The sequence below is a fragment of the Lissotriton vulgaris genome, chromosome 1_1 (assembly GCF_964263255.1).
Source record: "Lissotriton vulgaris chromosome 1_1, aLisVul1.2, whole genome shotgun sequence".
Classification (NCBI taxonomy): Eukaryota; Metazoa; Chordata; class Amphibia; order Caudata; family Salamandridae; genus Lissotriton; species Lissotriton vulgaris.
Window position 1 is genome coordinate 1071549265 of NC_141685.1, and position 24207 is coordinate 1071573471.

At 46.1% G+C, this 24207-nt stretch overlaps 1 protein-coding gene across 1 annotated transcript in view; it reads left to right on the forward strand.

Annotated features, from left to right (window-relative positions):
- IFT27 (intraflagellar transport 27) overlaps window positions 1-24207 on the forward strand; it is a 138109-nt gene that overhangs the window by 39871 nt on the left and 74031 nt on the right. The window contains exons 2-4 of the mRNA XM_086936458.1: window positions 28-107; window positions 4458-4517; window positions 5015-5074. Of these exons, the coding sequence (XP_086792584.1) occupies window positions 28-107; window positions 4458-4517; window positions 5015-5074 (200 nt within the window). The remainder of the gene's footprint in view (window positions 1-27; window positions 108-4457; window positions 4518-5014; window positions 5075-24207) is intronic.

Below are 24207 nucleotides of genomic sequence, written 5' to 3' on the forward strand. Positions count from 1 at the left end.
TATGATTTTTGTCTTTTGCATTCCTAGGTGATGCCACAGTGGGAAAAAGCTCATTGGCTCAACTCTTTCGCAGCGATGGTGCAGTTTTCCAGAAGAATTACTCCATGGTAAGCTGGAGAGAAAGGCACGAGGGGGGATGCACGGATCAAGAGATTCTTAAAAAGGAGTTTGGGATAGTGGGCGGGCTGTTGACGGTGTGGTGGGTGGGTGGGTGGTGTCTTTCTGCCTAACAGTGAGAAGAAGGAGAGAATTCCAACTGTCTGTGTCTGTGTCTGTGTATATGTGTATATATATATATATAGGAAACTGACGAAGGCAAGTGCTGAAACGCGTCTTTACTTTTTTGTGCAAAATACCAACTTGGTTTAACTTACTGGAAGTGCTGGTGTGTCGACTTTGGTCTGGCAGAGGAGCTGTGAAAATATATAATATTGCCACATCAAAAGAAAAGATGCTGAGCACTCCAGGCTTAGCTATGTTGAATAAATATTTTATTAGTCGTGCAACCATCGATAAATAGAAACTGACAAACGTGTTTCGGCCTCCTGGCCTTTATCAATGTCAGTGAAAGTAAGGGAACAAATATCTTATAAACAAAAACTTCATTCATTGGGCAGTTCGAAAGGTCAAAAAGATCAAGAAGGGACTTAATTCTCAGGAGCCCCTTATTTGATTGCAAACATGGTGGCCTTTTTTTTTATAACATACAAAATATAATTTGATGTCATGAACATATTCCAAAATTTCCTATAAAAAATGACATGTTCCCTGCCTCACGATTCCAATAATTACATTGCCATATGAAATTGATAAATGATTAGTAAATGTAGCAAATCACAAATATTTCAAAAATAAAAATACAAAAATAGAATGATGGAAATAGAACCATAAATCCTCTGTGTATCCAACTCTTGCATATGCTCCCAACTCCGAGTGTTGTAACACATGACTCTTAATCGAGCGAACAGTCGATACCATTAAAAACATACAATTGTATTGGAAAGAAACTGTATTGATACATATTGTTAACACACTAACTAGGTACGTCTTTTCACAATACCATTATGAACATGCCAACTTATCCAGTTTTATACCAGTGTTTTTGTATATGTATAGATTGGGTCTCCTTACGAGATACCTAGTTAGTGTGTTAACAATATGTATTGATACGGTTTCATCCTATTATTATTAATTTTTATATTTTTTATTTTGAAATGTTTGCAATCAAATCAGGGGCTCTTGAGATTTAAGTCCCTTCTTGATGTTTTTGACCGTTCAAACTGCCCAATGAATTACGTTTTTATTTATAAGGTAATTGTTCACGTAGATTCACTGACCTTGACAAAGGCCAGGAGGCTGAAAAGCGTTTGTCACTTTCTTTTTATCGATGGTTGTATGACGAATAAAATAATTATTCAAAATAGCTAAGACTAGTGCAGGGGTCTCCAACCTTTTCTGTAGTGAGAGCTACTTCTGATCAGTGAAAATAGCTGTGAGCTACTTCAGGCCAAGCAACTCGCGCATTTTTCGGAGACACCCCCCACGCCCTGTTTCATTGTATTTAAGGCTAATTTCTTTGTGGCCCATACTGTGGTTTGAACAAAATAGACCTATAGAGCCGTTAAAAGCTGTCAGCAAACTGAAATTCATAACAAAACTGTATATCTGTCTCACACCTCATTCACCACAATGCTACACACTGCTTCCCATAACATGATAACGATAACTGCACCTTGGTGTTCATCAGGCAAGACAAGGAAACACTTACCACATAGGGTCAAAAACCAAAGAAAACACTTTGAACCACCCACCGACACATGCCATAGCTTGCTAACTCTGTGAATGAGTGCTTCAGTGCCACACATAAGTAAGCACTATAAACAAGCTGCAACAGAAGGCTTCCCCTTTCTTCATTATGAAAAAAACTAAAACAAAGAGAGAAAAGTTATGTTACAAATGAATACATATGATTTTCATTCATGTACGGGCCTTTGCATGAGTACCATTGAGTTGGGTAACAATGAACATCTGTTATTCAGCACCAAGAGACCTCTGGATGAACGTGCGCTTTACAAATACACGTTATATTAATATGTTAAGCTTGAAGACTATTGGAACAATAAATGGCCGATATTTGGAAAGGCTGCAACCTTACTTTCATTATAAAGCACTTCACTCAGGTCAGTAACACATGCTTTAACTCTGTAAAGTACATTTTCAGAAAATGCATAGCTCTGCAATGCTCAGCAACAGGCTGTCTGCTAAGCCTTGCACTCACTGCACAGTCCTCTTCTACTTCCAGTAATTATAGTAGCATGAAACATATGGAAATGTCCTTCAGCCATACCACAATAAACGGAAAGCTTCATAGTCAGATCAATAACAGGTTCAAGCCAGCCGATGTTCTGTGCAGGTGCTGTCCAAAGTACAGCGTGGCTATACACAATTGCTGTACATGCTTTAACCTTGCCAAACAATACAATGAATAAACATACTACATGTTCTGTTACTGCACAAGCAGCAACCTTACCCCTAGCTGCAGTCCTGCTATAATCCCCTTTTCCCGCAGTATTGCCATATATTGTAGCGTACTACCATATTTGAATAGTTTTTTGTGCTTTCATTTTTCACATTGCAGTAAATTCCCCCTACATTCTTTGAGCGGGCCACACCCATGCCACTTATGACTGCACAAGCAGCCATGTTCAATATAGCAGCACTGCTACAACAATAATCTTTTTACAGACATTATCCCACAGCATAGCGTACTACCTGTTCATAATACACTTCTCCGTCTTTCCATTTGTTTTTAGAAAATACTTTTACTTAGAGTACTTTTAAAGCCCTAGACGAGTCTGCCACTGTACTTTATTACCAAAGGCAGATATAAAGCACGGCGGCACCCGATGTTAAAATCAAAGGGCCTTGCATGCACTGAGCCACTTTCACTGACTTCAACACGAAGGCAAATATAAAGCGTGTTGAAGTCGGTGAAAGCACTTCAGGGCAGACAAGGTCTTTTGATTTCAACATTGGCCTCCACCGTGGTAGCAGCTCAGTGCCTGCGCAGAACTTGGATTTTAAGGTCGGCGGCCACCACACTTTATTATCGAAGGCAGAAGAAAAGCACGGAGGCAGCAGACGTTAAAATCAGAGTTCCTTGCATTCACTGAGCAGCTTTCACTGACTACCACGCAAAGCAAATTTAAAGTGTGCTGTAGTCAGTGAAAGCAGTTCGTGCAGGCAAGGACTTTAGATTTTTACATCTGCTGCGACCGCGGTAGCAGCTCTGTGCCTGCAAGGAGCTTTGATTTTAATATCGGCTGCCACTGCGCTTTGTTACTGAAGTCCGATATAAAGCCCAGTGGCAACCGATGTTAAAATCAAAGGACTTACAATGCATTTAGCCGAAATTAACAACTCTGCTATAAATCCAGGCCAGGGGGCACACTTACCAGTCCTGCACAGCTTCCCAGGAGGATGAGACTGCAAATATGAAGTGCGGAGCTTGCCTGGAAAATGCAGGCGGCGTGTGACAGCAGGAAGAACGTCACGTTTATTGACCTGCCCCGCCCCAGCTAAGCTCATTTCAGCTAATCAGAGCAGCTGGTTAGTGTGAGGGCGGGCAATGGCTTATAACTCGAAAAAGACAATGAAGGGATAAAAAATAAAAAGCTTAAAATACGTGTTTATAATTACAGAGCAGCGCGAGCTACTCCCAGAGGGTCGGCGAGCTACCAGTAGCTCGCGATCGACCTGTTGGAGACCCCTGGACTAGTGTGTTCAGCGTCTCTTCTTTCGACGTGGCAGTGTTTGCGCGAGTCCGTCCTTGCGAGCTGAGGCACTCGCTGTGTTGAGAGCGCCGACTGTAATGGAAAAGCGGCGACTGTGATGGAAAAGCGCCGTCTGTGATGGAAAAGCAGTTGATGAGAGCTATATATATATATATATATATATATATATGATCAACTGCTTTCCCATCACAGTTGTGCTCGCAACACAGCGGGTGCCTCAGTTTGCGAGGACGGACTCACGTAAACCCTGCCAAGTCGAAAGAAGAGACTTCATATGTTTATTTTCTTGGGTTATCCCAACATTTTTATCACCTTGTAATTTCCTCTTGTGGTGAGAATTGTTTCTTTAGTTTCCTCGCCATTCTAGGAAATAAAGAGCTAAATTAGGCAAGTATATTACTGTTGAAAGTAGTGAGGAAAAATAAAGGCATCAGTTGCTGAGCCTGCAACCATTCATCACAATGTAACCTTCTCACTGGCCGTTGCATTTCTAGTTGCCATTAGAATGCAGCTCTTTTCCTATTATTTTGTATATTTTGTTGACACTGGGTGCCAAATTGGTGGCCATCAGCGCTTAATGGTGGGTAGTAGTGAAAGTTGCATTACTGAAGTGAAATTGAAAGAGGTTTTTACTTCCTGTCAAATCCTGCTTCCGCTCTGCAGACTGCTGGAGTTGAGGTGCTGGTGAAGACAGTGCAGATTCAAGACACCAGCGACAGTGTGGTAAGATCCTCGACAATCTTTACTGATGTATTTGAATCCCACCTACTGCATTCTTGTTGTCACTGAACCCTTCACACAGTCCCCCTTCCATCTCTGTTACATATCCTTCCTTCTTCATTTGCATTGCAGTTCTGGTACAGGGATCTCCACACAGCTCTGCCAATGCACCTAAGTCATTCCTGTGCTGGGACTCGCGTACCTAACCGGCACCCCTACGAATAGTGCTTCATATTGTTATCTTATTTCTTTTAAGTGTTTACCTCTCACTTGCTCATCTTTCCACCTCGGTCGTACCCCCACATTTCCCTCTTTTCGGTCTCATTTCCCACCCTCTGCTTTATCAGCCACCTTTCTCTTCTAATCTCTGGCATTATGTCCGACTTTATCAGTCCCTCGAGACTTCTTATTCCTTTCTCTCTCCCCCCGCACTCTGTTCACCCCCTCATCTGTATTAGTTCTCTTGTTGAGCTTTAGCCTTTCTTTGTTTCTCCCCTTAGGAGCTGTTTATCTGTGATTCTTCTGGTAAAGAGATCTTTTATGATGTCTTGGCAAAAATGGTGAGTGCATCACTTCCTTTTGTTTAAATGACAGATTTTCTTTTAACCATTGGAACTACAAGTTGTAAGGCATGTCTTTGACTGTTGAACTGCCTATGTATTTACTTGGTAGGACCTCAGAGCTCGCTGTGCATCAGAAACATGCAAAGAATGTTCAGTTAGAGGTGTCTCAGTGGGGGGGGAATAGAGACATTAAGCTGGAAATGGGAGACCAGTGTATAATAAATGTAAACTTGCAATATATTGATGGTGTTCCTACTCAAGATGTTGTATTTTTTATCAATATCTCAATTAAAATGAATGTGGCACTTTTCCAAACGCTACAGACGGCACTCCTTATATTTGTCTGGGGAGGTAAGCAATCTTGATGTTGCTGGGATCTACTGGCGCAGCCCTTTGACTGGGGTGGCTTTGAGGCTCCTGATCTCCGCCTGTACTACCTCTGTGCGCAGGTGCACTTTGCGCATTACTGGCATTTCCCGCAGCGCTTTCATCCGCATGTGGTCATTGAAGCAGACACAGTCCTTCCCATCCCGGTGCAGGCTATGGTTCTATTGGGCGGCTCGGATGTACCCCGGCAAGAAATTAACCCACCTTTGTGTACATCCTGGGCATGGAGGGTTCTGGCCTCTAGAGCTCAACTCCCATTTTTATATGCCCCTCTTTTGCCCATAGCGTCCCATCCTGAGATTTCGGCTGCTCGGGAGCCCGCTGCGTTAAGGGAACTTGCGGCCGAGGGTGTTGTCCGGATGGGCAATCACTACAAGGAGGGCCGCTTCAAGACCCTTGTTGAGGCCCAGAACGATGTTAATCGCTCCTTTATGTTTCGATTCATGTACGTTAGGGTCAGGCCGGCTGTTCTAAATGCTGCCCGGGATTTCCTGAGGAGCCTACAACTCTTCGGGCTTTGCAGGCAATGCTTACAGGGGAGAGCCGTAAGGGGCTTATTACTAATCTCTACTATGCTTCCCAGTGGGAGCAAGAGTTCGAAGACCATCAATCTCGTCGACGGTGGCAGGCTGCGATAAATAGTCCGATCTCGATGGAGGTATGGTGGGCCTGTTGCCAACTCACGGGACGGCTCACGACCAACTGCAACCTTAGAATAATTCACTTTAAATTTCTGCACCAAATATACTATTCGCCCATGCATCTCCATAGGTACGGCCTGAGGGAGTTGGCGAGGTGTGTGCGCTGTGGAACCGACGATGCGGATTTCTACCATGTTGCCTGGATGTGTGGGAAAGTTTTTACATTCTGGACGGAAGTGGCTCGTATATTATCGGAAGTTGTGCTAGAGCATGTAGCCTGTTTGCCTGAAATATGCCTGTTAGGGTATGTGAAACGTTTGAAGCCTGCCAATAGACGACTTGTGGCGGTTTCTGCTCTGATGGCCTAGCGGGTGGTGGCGAAGAGATGGGGGATCGAGGACTGCCCCTACTATAAAAATGTGGCTTACAGATCTAGCCTATTGCAGGGACCAGTTACAAATATATGAGGAGGAGCTGTCTGTAGCCTCTCGCCCTAAAGACTTCTTGAGCCCTATAACTGCGTATATGCTGGCACATCCTGATTTATGCTGCAGGGCGTTGCCCCATGACTGATAATCTTGTTGTGTTATTTTATTTTATTTATTATTTTAAACATTTGTAAAGCGCGGCTGACACCTTGCAGGTTTCCTGGCGCTGGCGAATACTCTTAACTAAGGGGAACAGACGGCGAGGAGCAAGGGAAGTTGGGGTTTTTCTAGGGGAATAACCACGTTTTGATGCGTTTCCTGAAGGGGAGGAGTTGTGAGATTTGACGGATATCAGGAGGCAGACTGTTCCACAATTTAGCCGCTGCGACTCTGAAAGATCTGCCCCCTGTCCTAACTTTGTTGTATCTGGGAACAACTACCAGACAGGCTGAGGCGAGCGTAGAGTTCTGGTAGGGGTATACCAGGTAAACATGGCCTGTAGAGGTTTGGGCCAAGCTCCGTTATCACTGACCGGGAAATGTTTCACTCTTCAACCCAAGTGCTTGGCTATGGTATTTATAAAATGATGCCACCTGTTTATCACTGACTCCTATGCACCACAGGTTTTAGCTGGATCGCCTCGGTGAGAGGCTTTAAAGTACTCTTGTCGCCTGGTTGGATGTTTGAGGGGAGGTGGGAGGGGTGGGAGGAGTTGGGGTATTAATGTACCTGCTTGCATTTGCCCGGAGATGTGTTGCCGCTATAACAGCAGTTTCTTGGTTTATGCAAATGTACATTGCACGTGCTTCATATGGCATTCAAGGATATTTGCTGTATGTTATATTATCGATGTTAGAACTGGCTATTTCTGGTTGGCTAAGGCTGACGCCAAAGCTAGGCAGAAACCACCATTCTAGTCAGGGCAAAGAAGTCACACGCCAAGATAACCCCTGCTCAACCCCTTGGTAGCTTGGCACGAGCAGTAAGGCTAAACTCTGAGGCAATGTGTAAAGCATTTGCGCCAGCACACAACAGCAACAACATACTAGGCACACCACAAAAGAAACTCCACACAAGGTTATTATAAAATAACTTTTGTATTGTAAAAACACATCAGATAGTATCACACATGTACATTGTGCCAACTGGCACAGGCAATATTCACAAGGGATTATTTACAGGACAGGGCCACATGGGCCACTGTCAGAATCCGAAATAGCACTTTTAGAACTTAGAATAATAAAGAATAAAATGGTAATCAAAAGATCACAACCAGTATCCACTGGTAACATGAACCAGGACCTCACTAGGACCACCTGTACTAAAAAGAACAACCACCTAAGAATAAAATACATTTAGGGGTATAAACAAGAACACCTTACCCATGATGCATGAAACACATTCAGAGGAGTAATAGAGAGAAACACATTCAGAGGTGTAAGCACAACCACCTAAGTATCACACAGCGTTTAGGGGTCTAAGAAGGACACATTACCCATGATGCATGAAACACATTCAGAGGAGTAGTAAAGAGAAACACATGATGCATAAACCTACACATTCAGCGGTGTTAAGAACAAAGCACATGATGCAATAAAATACATTCAGAGGTGCAGCGCAAGAAGACACATGATGCCTAAAACATTCAGAGGTGCAGCGCAGGAAAGAAAGACACATGATGCATAAAAATACATTCAGCGGTGTTCAGAACAAAGCACATGATGCAATAAAATACATTCAGAGGTGCAGCGCAAGAAGACACATGATGCCTAAGACATTCAGAGGTGCAGCGCAGGGAAAAGGAAGACACCTGATGCATAAAAACATTCAGAGGTGCCAGAACAATACAATAGCGCAAAAGTCACATGATGCCTAAAAACATTCAGAGGTGCAGGAATAACACATGATGCAAGAAAACTCATTCAGAGGTGCAATAACCATACAATTGCGCAAAACTTACATAAGCCAACCTCTGTGGCAGTACCTAGGCCAACTGGCCTTGTTGGGGCTCAGACGCCCTGTGTCCAAATGTCAGGGCGCGCTGCCATGCAGTGCCAGTCCAAGCACAAGCCTAAACGTAGCAGGTGCCCACTACTTGCTGGGCACCTGGGAACACTCACAAGGGCCTAAACGCTGCAGCTGGCACTAAGTGCTGCGCAGCTGTGACTGGCCGGGCACCTCTGTGCCATCTCTGTCCCTCTCAGGAACTCGCTCTCCATCTTGCGCCTAAACGGTGCAGCTGCCCACTAATTGCTGGGCAGCTGGAGAAGTCAAATCTGTGGCATGGGCTCTCAGTAGCCCTTGAACATAAAACTGCGCCACACGGAGCCACACAGGCTCTGAAAACAACTTAGGGGCGTTGGAGCCATCTGGCTCTAAAATCCGCTGTGCCCTAGGAGCCCATGGGCTCCTTAAACCATCACATATGCCCACGAGCCTCTCTGGGCTCTCCAAACACATCGAAAGCAATGGTGCCCCCGGGGAGCCTTTACGGCTTGACAACAACTGTGCCCAGGAAGCCTCTTGGGGCTTTCAAGAAATGCCCCCAGAGCCTTCTCAGGCTCTACACACCGTTGGGGCGGCCCGCTGCCATCCGGGACCGCCCTGAAGCAGTGCCTCTAAACCGGCACCAACAGCAGCCCCTGCGGAGCCCCCCCCACCCCCGGCCCTTTTTACTCACCGGCCGGGGCCGCTCTCTCTGGGGACTCTGCTTCTCTTCGGGCTGGCGGCGAGGCTTCTCTCGCAGCGCGGGGCTCCTCTTCAGGAACGGAGCCCCGCCGGTACCTTCAGCCGCCTCTTCTCTGGGTGCGGGGCTCCCCCTTGGTCACGGGAGCCCCGCAGCGGCATGTGCCATCTTCCGCCCTCTCCTCTCCAGACTCCTCCAGCAGTCCCGAGGACAGGGACCTATCCGGACGCGGCGTTTGGGGCGAGCCTCTGACACACCCGGGAGTCAGCCAATGCTAGTGCGGCTCCCGGGACAGGCTTTCAGTGACGCTCTGCTTCTCAGCCAATCACGGCACAACCACGGCAATGACGCTGCGCCGCACGGGCCTATCCCGTTGCGGCGTTGGTGAGGGGGCTCGGCTCCTCCAGCCAATGGGAGCGCAGCGGCTCTGATCTTCACCGCGGCAGCCTCCGTTTACGAACGGCAACTTCTGGCGGTATTCTTGGCCCCGGGCAGCGGTGGTGAACAGGCGGCAGATGAGTTTTGAGGGCGCAGGTCACGGGAAGACGGCCCTCTCGGCCTCACAACCGCGCTAGAGCCGGATTCACGAGGGGAGGCACCACAGACCTCCAAAAATATCGAAACTCTGGCTATATAGCAGGTCCGAGAGCAGCTCCATACTGCAAAGGGTCAAAATAAGGCGCTCCAAAGCGCTAGAGGCAAACAAAGTGCTTCCAGGCGCTTTTAGGATATCATAAGCCTGCAAAAGCAAGAAAAAATTCTCTGAAGGGAAAGCCAGCTTCTCCATGCTGCCAATGGTCCCAGAGATCCCCAGGGGCAAAGTAAAGTCCCCCCAATCAGCCCAGGCAAGGCAGAGGGGTCCCCCAGAAGTCCTCCAGGCATCCAGGAAAGTCCATCAGAGGTCCAGGGGCTGGGCTGGGCCCAGGGATTCCCCTGGGCCCAAGCAGCAGCACGCCCCTGGCAGATTCAAGTCAGAAACAAGAACATTTTGGAAGGGGACACAGCCCCTTCTTATACACAGAAAAGTCTTTGAAGTCTTTGTGTAGGCAGTGTGAGAACCAGCTAGAACTGGTTATAGGGAAGTCCTGTCAGTATCAGGGACAGAGGTGGCAGTCGCCCAGCGGGGGGGGGTGGAGCCAGCATTGTGGTCAGGCAGGCATAGCCCTTCACTATCAGGTGCCATCTCCTCCCACTTCTCTGGCAGCAGATGCTGCCTTTCATCCGTGGGCTGACTCGGACAACCTCCTGGGCTCTCCAGCCCCTGTCACCCTCAAACCAGACAGTCAATCCACAAGCAGGCCCAGGCACTCCTGGACCAGGCTCACCAGCCAATCACACGCCAGGCACAAATTACACAAATATGCTAACTTCTAAAAGTGGCACTTCTAGACTAGACACAATCATGCCGCATATACCATTTCGTAGCATTCAGTCTCAAGAGTTCTCTCATACCAAACTCGCCCCTGCACTCCCCCCACATCAGGAACTACCACGGGCATACATATTCCCCATTCATTCCTATGGGAGGGCAGGTCACTCACCACACATACACAGAGAGCTCAAGCACTTTACACTGTACCACAGTGAAAAAGTGCGCAGAGGCCTAAAATCACCACCACCAGGTTCCAGAAACAGGCTAGGAAAAAGCAAAAAAGTCTTGGGTGAACCTGCCTAAAGGGCCGGGTCCAACAGTCGACTTTCCAATAAAAAGTTTAATAAGAAAAAAAAACTTGCAATATATTGGATGATGAACTTGTCTAGTCAATACCAGTAATCCCTGATATCAGCCTCGGGCTTTATTAAATAGATTCACTGCATTTGTTTTCCTCACTTTTGATTTAAAGATGTTCCTTGTAGTCTTTACGTTTTGTGTGTAAAATACATGTAATGTTACTCCTCCACCTGAAAGCCTAGGACTTAGTTTCTATGGAATTGTTGACTTGTTAGGTACATTTATTTCTCTTTGGTGAATAGGTCTGGTGACATCCTCTCTTTAGTCGTTCTCCATGAGGGTGTTATTAGTAAGCGCATTCTGCAGTAGTTATTCGGTGTAGACTCATCATGACGCAGCAAATTGGTGTCTTCTTTTTGCCACAACCCAAAGCTCCTATAGATAAGAACTACTGGGTGCAGGAAAATTTGCTGCTGGGATTCTTGTCATTTTGTTCACGCTTCTGCCCCACTGCGAGGCATCAGCCTCCGTTTCGAGGAAGTTAAATCATGGCTGGAAGACGCAGTTAGAGGAGTGAGGTGGTAAGCGTACCACAAGTTGATAAATGGAGCCGCAGACATGATGGCCGCTCGGAGCTGAAACTCCGTGATGAACCAGCACACCGGCATCCACAGCTGCGTTTTCGCCGCATCCTTATCACGTCAAATTCGACAATTCTGCAATCGGAGCACTGGTGGATCATTCAGAATGCAAAACCGCCTCTCTGCGATCCCGCCTCGCTGAGATATGACTTGCGACATCCCCGCATGGCAATGAACCAAGATGGCGCCCGGGGGATTATGAGGAAACACCCGAAGGCCGAGAGAAGTAAACTGCAATGTTGGCGGCTGACGCTTTAACATCCGATAGCGACCCCGCCCTCTTCTCGAAGCAGGGTCCTGCCAGCTGACTCCCCTGGGGGAGAGAACTCCTTGATGGGAAACCCACTTGTCTGCACCATCAGCGAGGTACGAATGCGGCTGGAGGGCCCATGAAATTGAGTCTGCTGCCCTCCCACGGCCTGGCCCCCTCGAGACCGAAGCCTTGGCCGGGGAATATATTTTCACCGGCACTAACTGCGCACCATCTCACTGCGGGAGAAACACCCCTCTTTATGTGAGCGGAGGCTCCTATAATGGGGGAGCACATCTGAGAGCACGTAGGCCCACATGCATCAATCTCGGCTTTTGCAATTTCTAAATTGCGATAAAAAGCGATTCGCAATTTAGAAATCGCAAAAGCCTATGCATGATTATTTTTTAAATATTTATGCAATTCGGTAGAAATCGCTATTTCTACCGAATCGCATAAAAAATGCGATTTTGAAATTGCGAATTCGCAATTCCCATTCATTCCTATGGGCCAAAAGGCCTATAGGAATGAATAGGAATTGCGAATTCGCAATTTCAAAATCGCAAATCCTGATTGCATTTCAAGGGTGGTGAGGGGGGTTCAAATGAACCCCCCCTGCACCCTTGAAATGTATTTTTCGCATCATGTTGCACACACACACATGTCCTAAGGACATGTGTGTCCGTAACATGAATGCTTTTAAAATGGGTTTTCTGTGTTATTAACACTTTTTGCAAATTTACTGAGTAGTTCAACTACTCGGTAAATGTGTCCCTCTAATTGCGAATTCGCAATTTCAAAAGTATTCATGCATTGCTTTTGAGAAATCGCAAATTTGCGATTTCTTAAAAGCAATCACATTTTTGGAAATCGCAAAAATGTTGCGATTTCAAAAAATGCTTGATGCTTTCCAAAAAGCATTTTTGGAATCGCAAACGGCCGATTTTAAGGAATCGCATCGTTTGCGACTCCAAAAATGAATGATGCATGTGGGCCGTAGTACTTTGATATGTATACCGCGATCTGCAAGAGGGACATCGGAGGGATCCTGTCGCAAGTCACTGTACGTCCACTAAAGAAATATTTACAAGCAAAGAGAAATATCTCGAAGTGAGGGGCATATTTTTTTACTTTTCATGATTCAATAAGTTTTACTTGTGAACAGCCTGATTTCAAAATCGCCTCCAAAAAGGCTCCCAATGACTTAATCACTATTACTGGTCTGCCTGACCCTAAGATAGCAACTAGCAATTGAGTATTTGTAACAGAACCACCAATCCTAATGCAATGAACCATAACAAGATCTCCAGATCATACATAAACACAATAGACTTAAGCATTGGGAAAGTGTGAAATAAAATGATCAAATATGACCACAATAGGAAAAGAGTGGCTGAGAAAGTGACGATGCCCCGCAGGCAGACACCATATATGTTATACTGACCGCGGAGCCCAAGCAACATGGCTGATGCCCGGTGGAGCTGTTTAGGCAGCTATAGGGGAGATTTGCTTTGGTTTCACCCCCGCGGCCGTCACCTACCCAGCCGGACATTGGACATTGTTTTTCCTTACCTCTCCGCTGTGTTTCTTCCCCCCGCCTCCTCCCTCCGTGTTCCCTTGGCTGCCTCACTCTTCCAGCCCTACGTGGATCCGTAGAATCAGTTACCTTTTGTTTTTTTAGGTCTCGGCCTATTCCATTCCGCAGGAATGAATAGGACGAGTCTATTGCGGTGAAACCAAGAGTTAAACTTAGCCCGCCAAAAAAGCGGATTTCCACGAGTGCATGTACTCTCGTGCACGAGCTTTTATCCGAGCCGCCTGCCTCCAAGAGCTTCACATCCAAGCCATCTGTTACTTCCCCAGCGTGGTGCCGCCAGCAGCTTCACTTCAAGGGGTTCCGATACCGCCCCCTGCTGCATCAAAGGCTTTCATTTTGCGGCCGCAAAGTTTTTTTTTATGCCCCTCAGGCCACAGACTTGCTCCATTACTTGCGTCCTATTTTTTTATGTGATACAAGTCACATCATAAGTACAAAGTGTGGCGCCACACGCAGACCACAGCCTCTCTCTCAGTCAGCTGCACGTTCGTCTATTCCACACCCCCTCCCTCTCATGCACGCTCTTCGCTCTCCAAACCCATTACTCCGGCCACAGACTCATTACTTGTGTGCTATTCTTTTAGGTGATATAAGATGCATGCTCTTCGCTCTCCAAACCCATTACTCAGGCCACAGACTCCATTACTTGCGTGCTATTCTTTTAGGTGATACAAGTCGTCATTGCATCCAAATATGTGATACAAGTCACACAAGTACAAAGTGTGGCGCACAACTTGTATTTTGCTGTTTCCGTCATTGCATCTAAATATATGATACAAGTTTCATGCTTTTGGTAAAATGTATTTCTTTTCCTTTACTGCGCGCAAACACGCAGACCACAGCCTCTCTCTGTCAGCTGCACGTTCGTCTATTCCACGCCCCCCCTCCCTCTCATGCACGCTCTTCGCTCTCCAAACCCATTACTCAGGCCACAGACTCCATTACTTGCGTGGTATTCTTTTAGGTTATACAAGTCGTCATTGCATCCAAATATGTGATACAAGTCACACAAGTACAAAGTGAGGCGCCCGACTTTTATTTTGCTGTTTCCGTCATTGCATCTAAATATATGATACAAGTTTCATGCTTTTGGTAAAATGTATTTCTTTTCCTTTACTGCGGGCAAACACGCAGACCACAGCCTCTCTCTCCGTCAGCTGCACGTTCGTCTATTCCATCCCCCCCCTCTCATGCCCGCTCTTCGCTCTCCAAACCCATTACTCAGAGCACAGACTCCATTACTTGCGTGCTATTCTTTTAGGTGATACAAGTCGTCATTGCATCCAAATATGTGATACAAGTCACACAAGTACAAACTGTGGCCCTACTTGTATTTTGCGTTAAGCTTTATCTGTTGGCGGCCATCCGCTGTGAAATGCAAATCTGAGCTAAAGGAAACAAAAAACACAACGGACCATCCACAGTCACATCATAAGTACATTTCATTTCTTTTCCTTTACTGCGCGCAAACACGCAGACCACAGCCTCTCTCTCAGTCAGCTGCACGTTCCTCTATTCCACCCCCCCCTCACTCTCATGCACGCTCTTCATTCTACATTCTTTTTTATCTCAAACCCCATTACTCAGGCCACAGACTTGATCCACAAATTGTACTTTGCTGTTTCCGTCTTTGATTTAAATTATGTGATACACATCATAAATACAAAGTGTGGCGCACAACTTGTATTTTGCAGTTTACATCATTACATCAAAGTCACACAAGTACAAACTGTGGCGCCCGACTTGTATTTTGCTGTTTCCGTCATTGCATCTAAATATATGATACAAGTTTCATGCTTCTGGTAGATTTTTTCTTTTCCTTTACTGCGTGCAAACACCCAGACCACAGCCTCTCTCTGTCAGCTGCACGTTCGTCCATTCCACCCCCTCCCTCCGTCTCATGCACGCTCTCGCTCTCCCATTTTTTTTATCGCAAACCCCATTAATCAGGCAACAGACGAGTGTATTAATTTTGGTATATCCCACCATTTAGGGATAATGCTATTGGTTCCCGTGACCTGGGTCCTCCACCTTTGCCGTTCTCTTCCGATCCTCATTGCTGCTGGACTACTCCCTTTTGTTCTCCTTACTGACCTTCTCCCCTAGTTGACCCCCCTCCTTAGGTCTCCTTTTAACCTTTCCCCCTCCACCTACCTTGCCCCATTGAACGTGTCTTGGCTATACTATGTGCTAACTAACTTATGTTTATTGATGTTTCATCACTGTTTTTCTCCTATGTTATACTTGCTCCTGCAACTGATGTAATTTTGTAACTTGAAACTTGCTGATCCTCTTGTAAAGCGCTCTGATACCTCCGGGTCTAGCCAGCGCTATATAAAACTCTGTAAATAAATATATAAACAAGTGCAGTTGCTGTGAATTGTTGAGCAATAGCTGGGGATGTGAATCAGTATAATGGAGAACTGGACATAGTGTGGGAGTTGTGGCTTCCCAAACTATCACAACCTAGATGTGGCCACCAGAATCAGACAGAACACTGTCAGCTTGACCTCCAGAATTGAATGCAACACAAGGGATGTCGTGACCAGATGTGGATCCAATCAACAGCTAGACCTTTTCTTACTTAGCCCAATGCTCCAGATGTGGCCTCCAGCACTTTAATCCAATGAGCTTCAATGCATTCACCACGTATTCCTGGTGTCGCCTCCATTTTAAGACCTCAGTTACAGCACAGCATCCTCCTGGACGAGCCCATATCTCTGCAGGGCTTTGTGATCATTTCCCAATCGCTCTTGCAGATTATTAAAAAAAAAATATTCCCCATGTGTTGCCTTTTTTTCCAATAATTATATTCTTTGCAAATAGAGAATGCTAGTGCTACCCTAAATCTGCAATGTAGATGTTTATGCCCGTGGATGATGCAGATTACTTAATCGCCTGCAAATCTTGGACATTTCCCACCGATATTCCGTCTCTGCTTTGATTTCCAGGCAAAGCATGGAGCTGTAAACACCTGAAAAGGAGAGGCCAAGAAGACAGAACACCAGTTGAAAGTGTCAATAAAGGCATGCAACAGACTTACACTGACTAAAGTTCTTAATCATTTTTTTTTAAAATAAACAATTTTGCTGACACTTCAGTGAACAGAAGAGCAAAATCAAACCAAAGCGTAGCATCACAGTGTGATATTTCCAAGTCAGTAAACGAACATCCGGTATTAGACTTAATTGTGTACAGTAAACAAAAGGTACTGATTCCTTTACTGCACTGACTATTTAGCTCAGTGGCCAGCTGGATTGAGTAGTGGGCCCTCGAGTCATTCACCTCCTACAAGAAACCGCAAGTCTTGGACGTCATTTGAGGATTGTCAAGGGTCGCAGCTGCGACCACTGGCTTGCTCCTTGCAACCTCTGGGACTGCCTCTGCAACCCCTGGCCTCAGAGGTGACCAATTCAAGGAACAGAGTGGCAGCTTGTCCTTATGGACGTCGTTTGGGGCTCCACACTTTGTTTTCCCTCATTGTTTTTATTACACTAATAGTGAACAATGTTTCATTGTTCACTGTTAGTGTAATAAATAATGAAGTACTATTAGCTAGAATATGACCTTCCATGGCAGCTGAAGTAAGTAAAAAAAATGCTTTTAAATGTATGCTGTGTGCGTGCTTGCGGTGAGTGTGTGTGTTTATGTGAGAGAGTGCGTGTGTATGTGTTAGTATGTGAGTAAAATTGAAGGTCAAAGGGCACGTGACGTCAATTCCGCTACCCCAGACATTTTGGTGGATTGACGTCCATGCAGAAAATACACTTACTCCTCTGTTTCAGATCATCTTGTATACCTTTCTTCGAGGCAAATAGTGCGTGCTACTAGGAACACAAACCTGAGCGGGAGGTTGAGGCAATTGTGTTCAGTTGCAGAGCTCGGAGGACCGAGGCTGAGAGAGATGTGGGTGGGTGGCTGGTGCTGCAACTCTGATACCAGGATACACAAAGAACATGGGTCCTTGGACAAAAGTGTGCAGGTGCAGAGGAGGCCGTGTATATATATTTCACTTGGCTTTGTTTTTAAATAGTTAGGAATTATAAATAAGTACAGTGCGTATCGCTAACGTGAGAACTATTAATGTACATTTTCACGGCTGTTTAAGCAGATTTTTTTGGTTATATGTCGTTACCACGAATTCCGTTGCAACGCATGCCTTTTCCACGCATGCGTTACCACGGAATTCATTTTCCCCTCATCATCTTTTCCACGTCGTTGTTACGTCCCTTCCTCTCTTTCGACGCTGATTTCTATGGCACGGCAGGATCGTTTTTTTATGGGGGGGGGGACCCCCCCCAACCCCCCTTTTTAATCCTACGGGTTTTTTTTTCGAGGTAAAGACTATCGTTGTAGGCATACGCGTTGAAAAGACGCTTACGTGGTAAGTGCCTCGTTGTAAACGTTACGCGTGGTAATGCCTTCGTTGTTAATGATGTTTCCTGATTTTTTTTATTTTCTGTACACAGGTGATTCATTATCACGTTCTTCTCAGTCATAGTGCATACATTATACACTTAAGAAATAATATTTCATATCGAACTTGTTTGTCAATCTCTTAAAAAATACATTATGGATAGGAGGAAACGTGAGATGGAAGTGTTTTATATATTTGATAACATACACGTTCTCGGGATAAGAAAATATTTCATATCTGACTAAATCTTTTATCTTCTAAGTTTTGACATGCACATACAAAACATTACATTCGTATATATTCTTTTTTTCCTCAACAAATGCATTGTTCACATAAGGACTATTATTTCAGTCGTCCATTCTTTTACTCCTATATTATTCATTCTTGACCTAACAATGATGATTACGCATCCCACGCATGCCATCTGTTTTCTAACGTATGTGTTTAGATGTAAGAAATATGTCATGCTTCACACATTGCTTTTATCTCTAACCTATACATCACTGCCATAGGAATACTCTTTTTAATATGGCTCACCGTGTTTCTTAACATAAATGCTCTAGACATGAAAGATATTGAAGTCTTGTACATTCCCTTATGTCTCCTAACACATACCATCTGACCTTAAGAGAGATTCTTTCATTCCACACCCATTCCTTCCAGGATTGGTGCTGGTGCCACAGCACCGGGCGCCAAGCTCGAGGAGAAGGAGGAGGGGGGGGGGGGGGGCGCTGTGTTTTGAAATATATCATGAGTAAAAGCACTTGCTGCAGAGTTCCTTGTGTGTCATGCCATTTTCAGGTAACAATACAAATCTCAACATAACTCTTGTGATTAATGTTCTTGCTGGAGTGAGACCGGAGTTTTGTCTAGTAGCAGATTTGACCCATCACAAAGTAGCACAGAGGGTTAATATGCCTGCTGCAAAACACATGTGCCATTCAGATCACAGAATTGTATATTATGTAGATAGCTCACTGGGTCACTGCTTTTGTCACATATCCTTTTGTTACTTGTAGTTCCTAAGTAACTGGCCTAATCTTGCACAGGAATCATGAACTGTCATGGTTGAGCTGCATGCAGACTATAGGTTGGAATGTCATGTTGTTTTCCTAGTCTTTCATTATCCTAATGTTGCTAAAAGGGATTCAAAATAAATTCATATTAGTAAAGCCAACCCCAACCACTGTGTTCTGCTTCTCCAGCCCAAATTCTCTTAAAATATAATTCCTACCAATATGGATGACATGTGTCTGCTACTCCTTGTAGTCTTCTTTGTCTCGCGTAATATTTCCTATACACTGATTTACATAAGTATGATTCCTTTTCTCTGTGTAAAGTGTGTGTATGTGTGGGTGTGTGTGATGGAAAGCGCTCTGATACCCTATACTGCTATAAGTAGCACTATAAAATAAATACATATGTGAGAGTGGCAATCAAGAGTTGAAGGGCACTGTTCGAGGATGGTATTGAGAGAATCTGCAGAGGAAGGAGGGCCTTTCATGGGGGGGCTCCAACAAAGATAGTCGTACCGAGGGCATCCAGCGGTAAAGCAGACGCTGATTTGTTTTCTGTCTCCTAACATGTGTTTGAAAAAAAGACCACACTCATTTTGTGCCTAAAGTACTTTCAAGGCCTAGGGAAGATTATTTTATTCCAAACATTACTCCTACCTGACAACACACAGACTATTAATGCAGGATGTATGACCTATTTCTTTTTTAATAACATAGAAGAAACATTTTACATCTCACAAATTTCTTGAGTTTCTTATTACACTTCAGCTTGAGCTAATATTGTTTAATTTTGGGACATTACGTCTTTCATAACATATGTACCCTATACATATTTTTTTTTTTAAATCACATGCATTCCTACTGTCTCCTCACATGCACATTGCAGAACCAGGAGAGAAGTGAATTCTGACATACAGCCACCTGTGGTAAAAACCAAGAACTTTTTACAGATACCCACCACCTGCTACAATGGAGCTTCCTGAAACTCAATAAACGACAGAGGAAGATCCTTCTCCTACCTGGTGGCTAAAACCTGGAACTCACTTCCCATTCACCTTCGCCTCACTCAGAACCATCTAGCATTCAGAAAGCCACTTAAAACCTGGATTTTCGACATGTAATTCCCCACCCTTCTTCAAGCGCCTTGAGACCCTCTGGGTATGTAGCGCGCTATATAAATCAATTGAATTGAATTGAAAAGTCCTTCACCATGACTGCCTGCCAGATCATAAAGTGACTAACGATACAGTCGTTCGCATGATCCACCTTGGCCGAACCACATCAATTCTCAGAAATTGCCTGGAAATGCTTAATGGAGCAACCAGGCTAAGTGCAGTGATACCATTTTCTGACTGTTCAGTGCTTCGGAGTGTATTGATGGGCAGAGCTAGGAAATAATCATAGGATTTGCAACTGACGACCGAGCTTAGAAGCCAGGCATTTCGCACAGAACCGCAATTATGAGGACCAAACCAGGGGTTTACTTGGGCCGGGTCCTGCCGGTGCTCAGCACCGGCTATTCTAAAAAGCAGGTGTTGAGCCGGGTCGCTATTGGGCTCTCTTATTTTGCCCTCATCAGGATGAAAAAAAAAATCCTAACTCTGCAGCGGTACCACCCTTTCGCTGCCTTTGATGTAACGTCAAAGAGACTAGTTATAGTTCTTTCACAGCCTCATCATTTCAGAACTCCAGCATTTTCAATATTGTATACAACAAAGCCATAGTTGATGCTTATTTGTCTTATACAGCCAGTGGTCGAAGTGGGGAAAAAAGTAGGGGAACTGTGGGTGGAGAATCAGGGGGCGGGAATAACCAAAGATTGGATCAGTGGGCGGAGTCAGAGGTGTGGCCAGAAATAGCAAAACATACCATTTTTAGTACGTTTAGCATTTCACTGACCAGTTACAGCTTATAACGTTATTTAATTCAAACAATGGATAAACATGTTGATTTGAGGTTTAATTCAGGAAAAAGCAAACACTCATGGGGAATACAGGTTTATGTAAAGCGTGCAAAATATAAGCAGGAACAACATCTTACCTTAATGCTTTTACTCTCATTGTTCAGAAATCCATGAGTATTTTTTGTCTCAATCATTGAGGACATGAATACAGGGCTCCTCCTGTATACATGTGTTAAGCAGGGCTCGGAAGAGAAAGGGACTCTTCAGGAGAGTCTAGACTCACGGAAACCCACAAAGGCTCCTTCATATTCATGTCAGCCAACTAGCTGCTCAGTCATAATATAGCAAAAAGAACTGGTGGACAGAATGCAGAACAATGTTATACATTCGCCCCAGTACAGAGATCTGGGCCTAAACCCATCGTTTTTTTGCTCATCATGCCATTCTAGTTTGGACCGAGGCATATGCAAATCAGTCTTGATCCTGCGCCCAATGGGAACAGTCCAGCCCGAACTGCCAGGCCATATGTATTCAAGCGTCTTTTCATTCGTGAAGTGAACACAAAGCAGTACCCACTGAACTATGCACATAAAATATTGCTCTTTGATATGCATGGTACACGTTCTTTCCAGCAGGCATATTACCTCTCTGCGCTACCTTAGGTGAGTAAAACAGCCGATAGACAAAACATGCTCCCATCTCTCTCCAGCAGAGACATTGATCACCAAAGTTATCTTGGCACTTGTACTGTTGACCGAAACCTACTGAATACATAAAGAACTTTGCAGTGTTTTTAAAACTCTTGCACTTGTACAAAACCGGACCCCCCCAAACTAAACTGGCCCCTACCCTTCCAGTCACCCTGGGAAACCCCTGATGCCTGGAACGGCCAGTCCGGCATAGTTACCTTTTTCAATGCAATACTGCAGATATGTATGCTTATTAGATATAAACGTAATGGATCACTGGGTTTCCAGTTTAGGGTGCACAGGTACCTCGTTCAGTATAGTCAGTTTGTTAAAATAAACTAGTTTGTGTGCCTCCCTGTACTACAGCATCCTCCACACAGAGGATTTTACACTCCTTGTTCTGGAATCCTCTGCTAATCAAGGGCCGATATTGCATTGTCAACAATCTGCTCTGCTCTGTTGTGTCACCAGTTAATTCACAGTTGTCTGATGGCCCTTTCAGTGTTGCTTTGCAGGCCCCTAGATAGAAGGGAAGGGGGAGGAAGTCGTGGGCACTGCAGAGTAGGGTGGCCAACTGGCATGGCGGCAAATTCAGGATGGTGAGTGTAAAAGTTCAGGACAAGGGGTCAAAGTTCAGGACAACAATTCAGGGCAACAGGTATGCTTTGCAGACACATAAGTGGATGTCATGCAATAGTATATAAATAAATAGGCAATGAACATAAGTACAAGTCACTTCTCCTGCCTTGTCACTTTCTCCTGCCCGGTCACTTCTCCTACCCCATCACCACTCCTTCCCTGTCATTTCCCCTGCCCCGTCACTGCTCCTTCCCGTTCACTCCTCCTGCCCGTTCACTCCTCCTGCCCGTTCACTCCTCCTGCCCGTTCACTCCTCCTGCCTGTTCACTCCTCCTGCCTGTTCACTCCTCCTGCCCGTTCACTCCTCCTGCCCGTTCACTCCTCCTGCCCGTTCACTCCTCCTGCCCGTTCACTACTCCTGCCCGTTCACTACTCCTGCCCGTTATCTACTCCTGCCTGTTATCTACTCCTACCCATTCACCGCTCCTGCTCATGCCTAATTACTTCTCCTGCCCCGTCACTTCTCCTGCCCCGTCACTTCTCCTGCCCCGTCATTTCTCCTTCCCCATCACTTCTCTTACCCAGTCACTTCTCCAGCCCCATTGCTTTTCCTGCCCTGTCACTACTCCTTCCCTTTCACTGCTCCTGCCCTTTTACTGCTCCTGTCCAGTCAGTACTCCTGCTCATGCACAATCAACGCTTCTGCCTCGTCAATTCTCCTGGCCCCTCCCTTCGCCTGCCCTGTTCACTTCGCCTGCCCTGTTCACTTCGCCTGCCCTGTTCACTTCTCCTGCCCTGTTCGCTTCTCCTTCCCCGTCATTACTCCTGCCCCGTCATTACTCCTGCCCCGGCATTACTCTTGCCCAGGCACCACTCCTGCCCGGTCACCAGTCCTGCCCACTCATCTCTTCATTCCTGTTGCCTCTCCTGCCCCGTCACTGCTCCTGCCCCATCACTGCTCCTGCCCCGTCACTGCTCCTGCCCCGTCACTGCTCCTGCCCAGTCACTGCTCCTGCCCCGTCACTGCTCCTGCCCCGTCACTGCTCCTGCCCCGTCACTGCTCCTGCCCCGTCACTGCTCCTGCCCCGTCACTGCTCCTGCCCCGTCACTGCTCCTGCCCCGTCACTGCTCCTGCCCCGTCACTGCTCCTGCCCCGTCACTGCTCCTGCCCCGTTCACTGCTCCAGCCCGTTCACCGCTCCAGCCCGTTCACCGCTCCTTCCCGATCACTTCTCCTGTCCCATAACTTCTCCTGCCCCATAGCTTCTCCTGCCCCGTTCACTGCCCCTATCCGTTCACTGCTCCTGCCCCATCACTCCTCCTGTCCTGTCGCCTCTCCTGCCCCGTCACCTCTCCTGCCCCGTCACCTCTCCTGCCCCGTCACCTCTCCTGCCCCGTCACTTCTCCTGCCCCGTCACTTCTCCTGCCCCGTCACCTCTCCTGCCCCATCACTTCTCCTGCCCCATCACTTCTCCTGCCCCATCACTTCTTCTGCCCCATCACTTCTCCTGCCCCATCACTTCTCCTGCCCCATCACTTCTCCTGCCCCATCACTTCTCCTGCCCCGGCACTTCTCCCACGCTGTTACTTCCCCCACGCTGTCACTTCTCCTACGCTGTCACTTCTCCTACGCTGTCACTTCTCCCACGCTGTCACTTCTTCCTGCCCGCTCACCTCTCCTCCCCCATTACCTTTCCTTTCCTGTCGCCTCTTCTGTCCTGTCACTGCTCCTGCCCAGTTCACTCTGTGTACAACATTGACCAATTACACAAGGGGGCAAATTCCCCACAGTACTCTGTTTGGGGAAAGCTCCTCTGTACCCCTAACACTGATCGGACTGGCACATGATGAAAGGCTGGCAGCGGCGCATTGTCATTCCAAAGGGGCTAATCGGCCTCAATCGGAATGACAATGGGCCTGCCCGCAGTCTGTGAGAGCTCAAGGAGGGGCAGCTGCAGCCTCTGGAGTTCAACAGAGAAGTGTGAGCAGCCCCTGGAAGCTGAATGAAAAAGTTATTGTTTTTTTTTTAAGTAGGACTATTCTTGCCGTCCCTGGACGATTTTTTGAAAGAAAGAAGTAGGGCAACGGACTGAAATAATTTTTCAAAGTAGGGGCACGCTGTGCCCTTCCGATCCCGCCCACTTTTACCTCTATATACAGCTAACACCAAATGACAAAGATAATAGTCCTGACTTGTTGTAGGTGTAATGTTACTTCTTGTATTT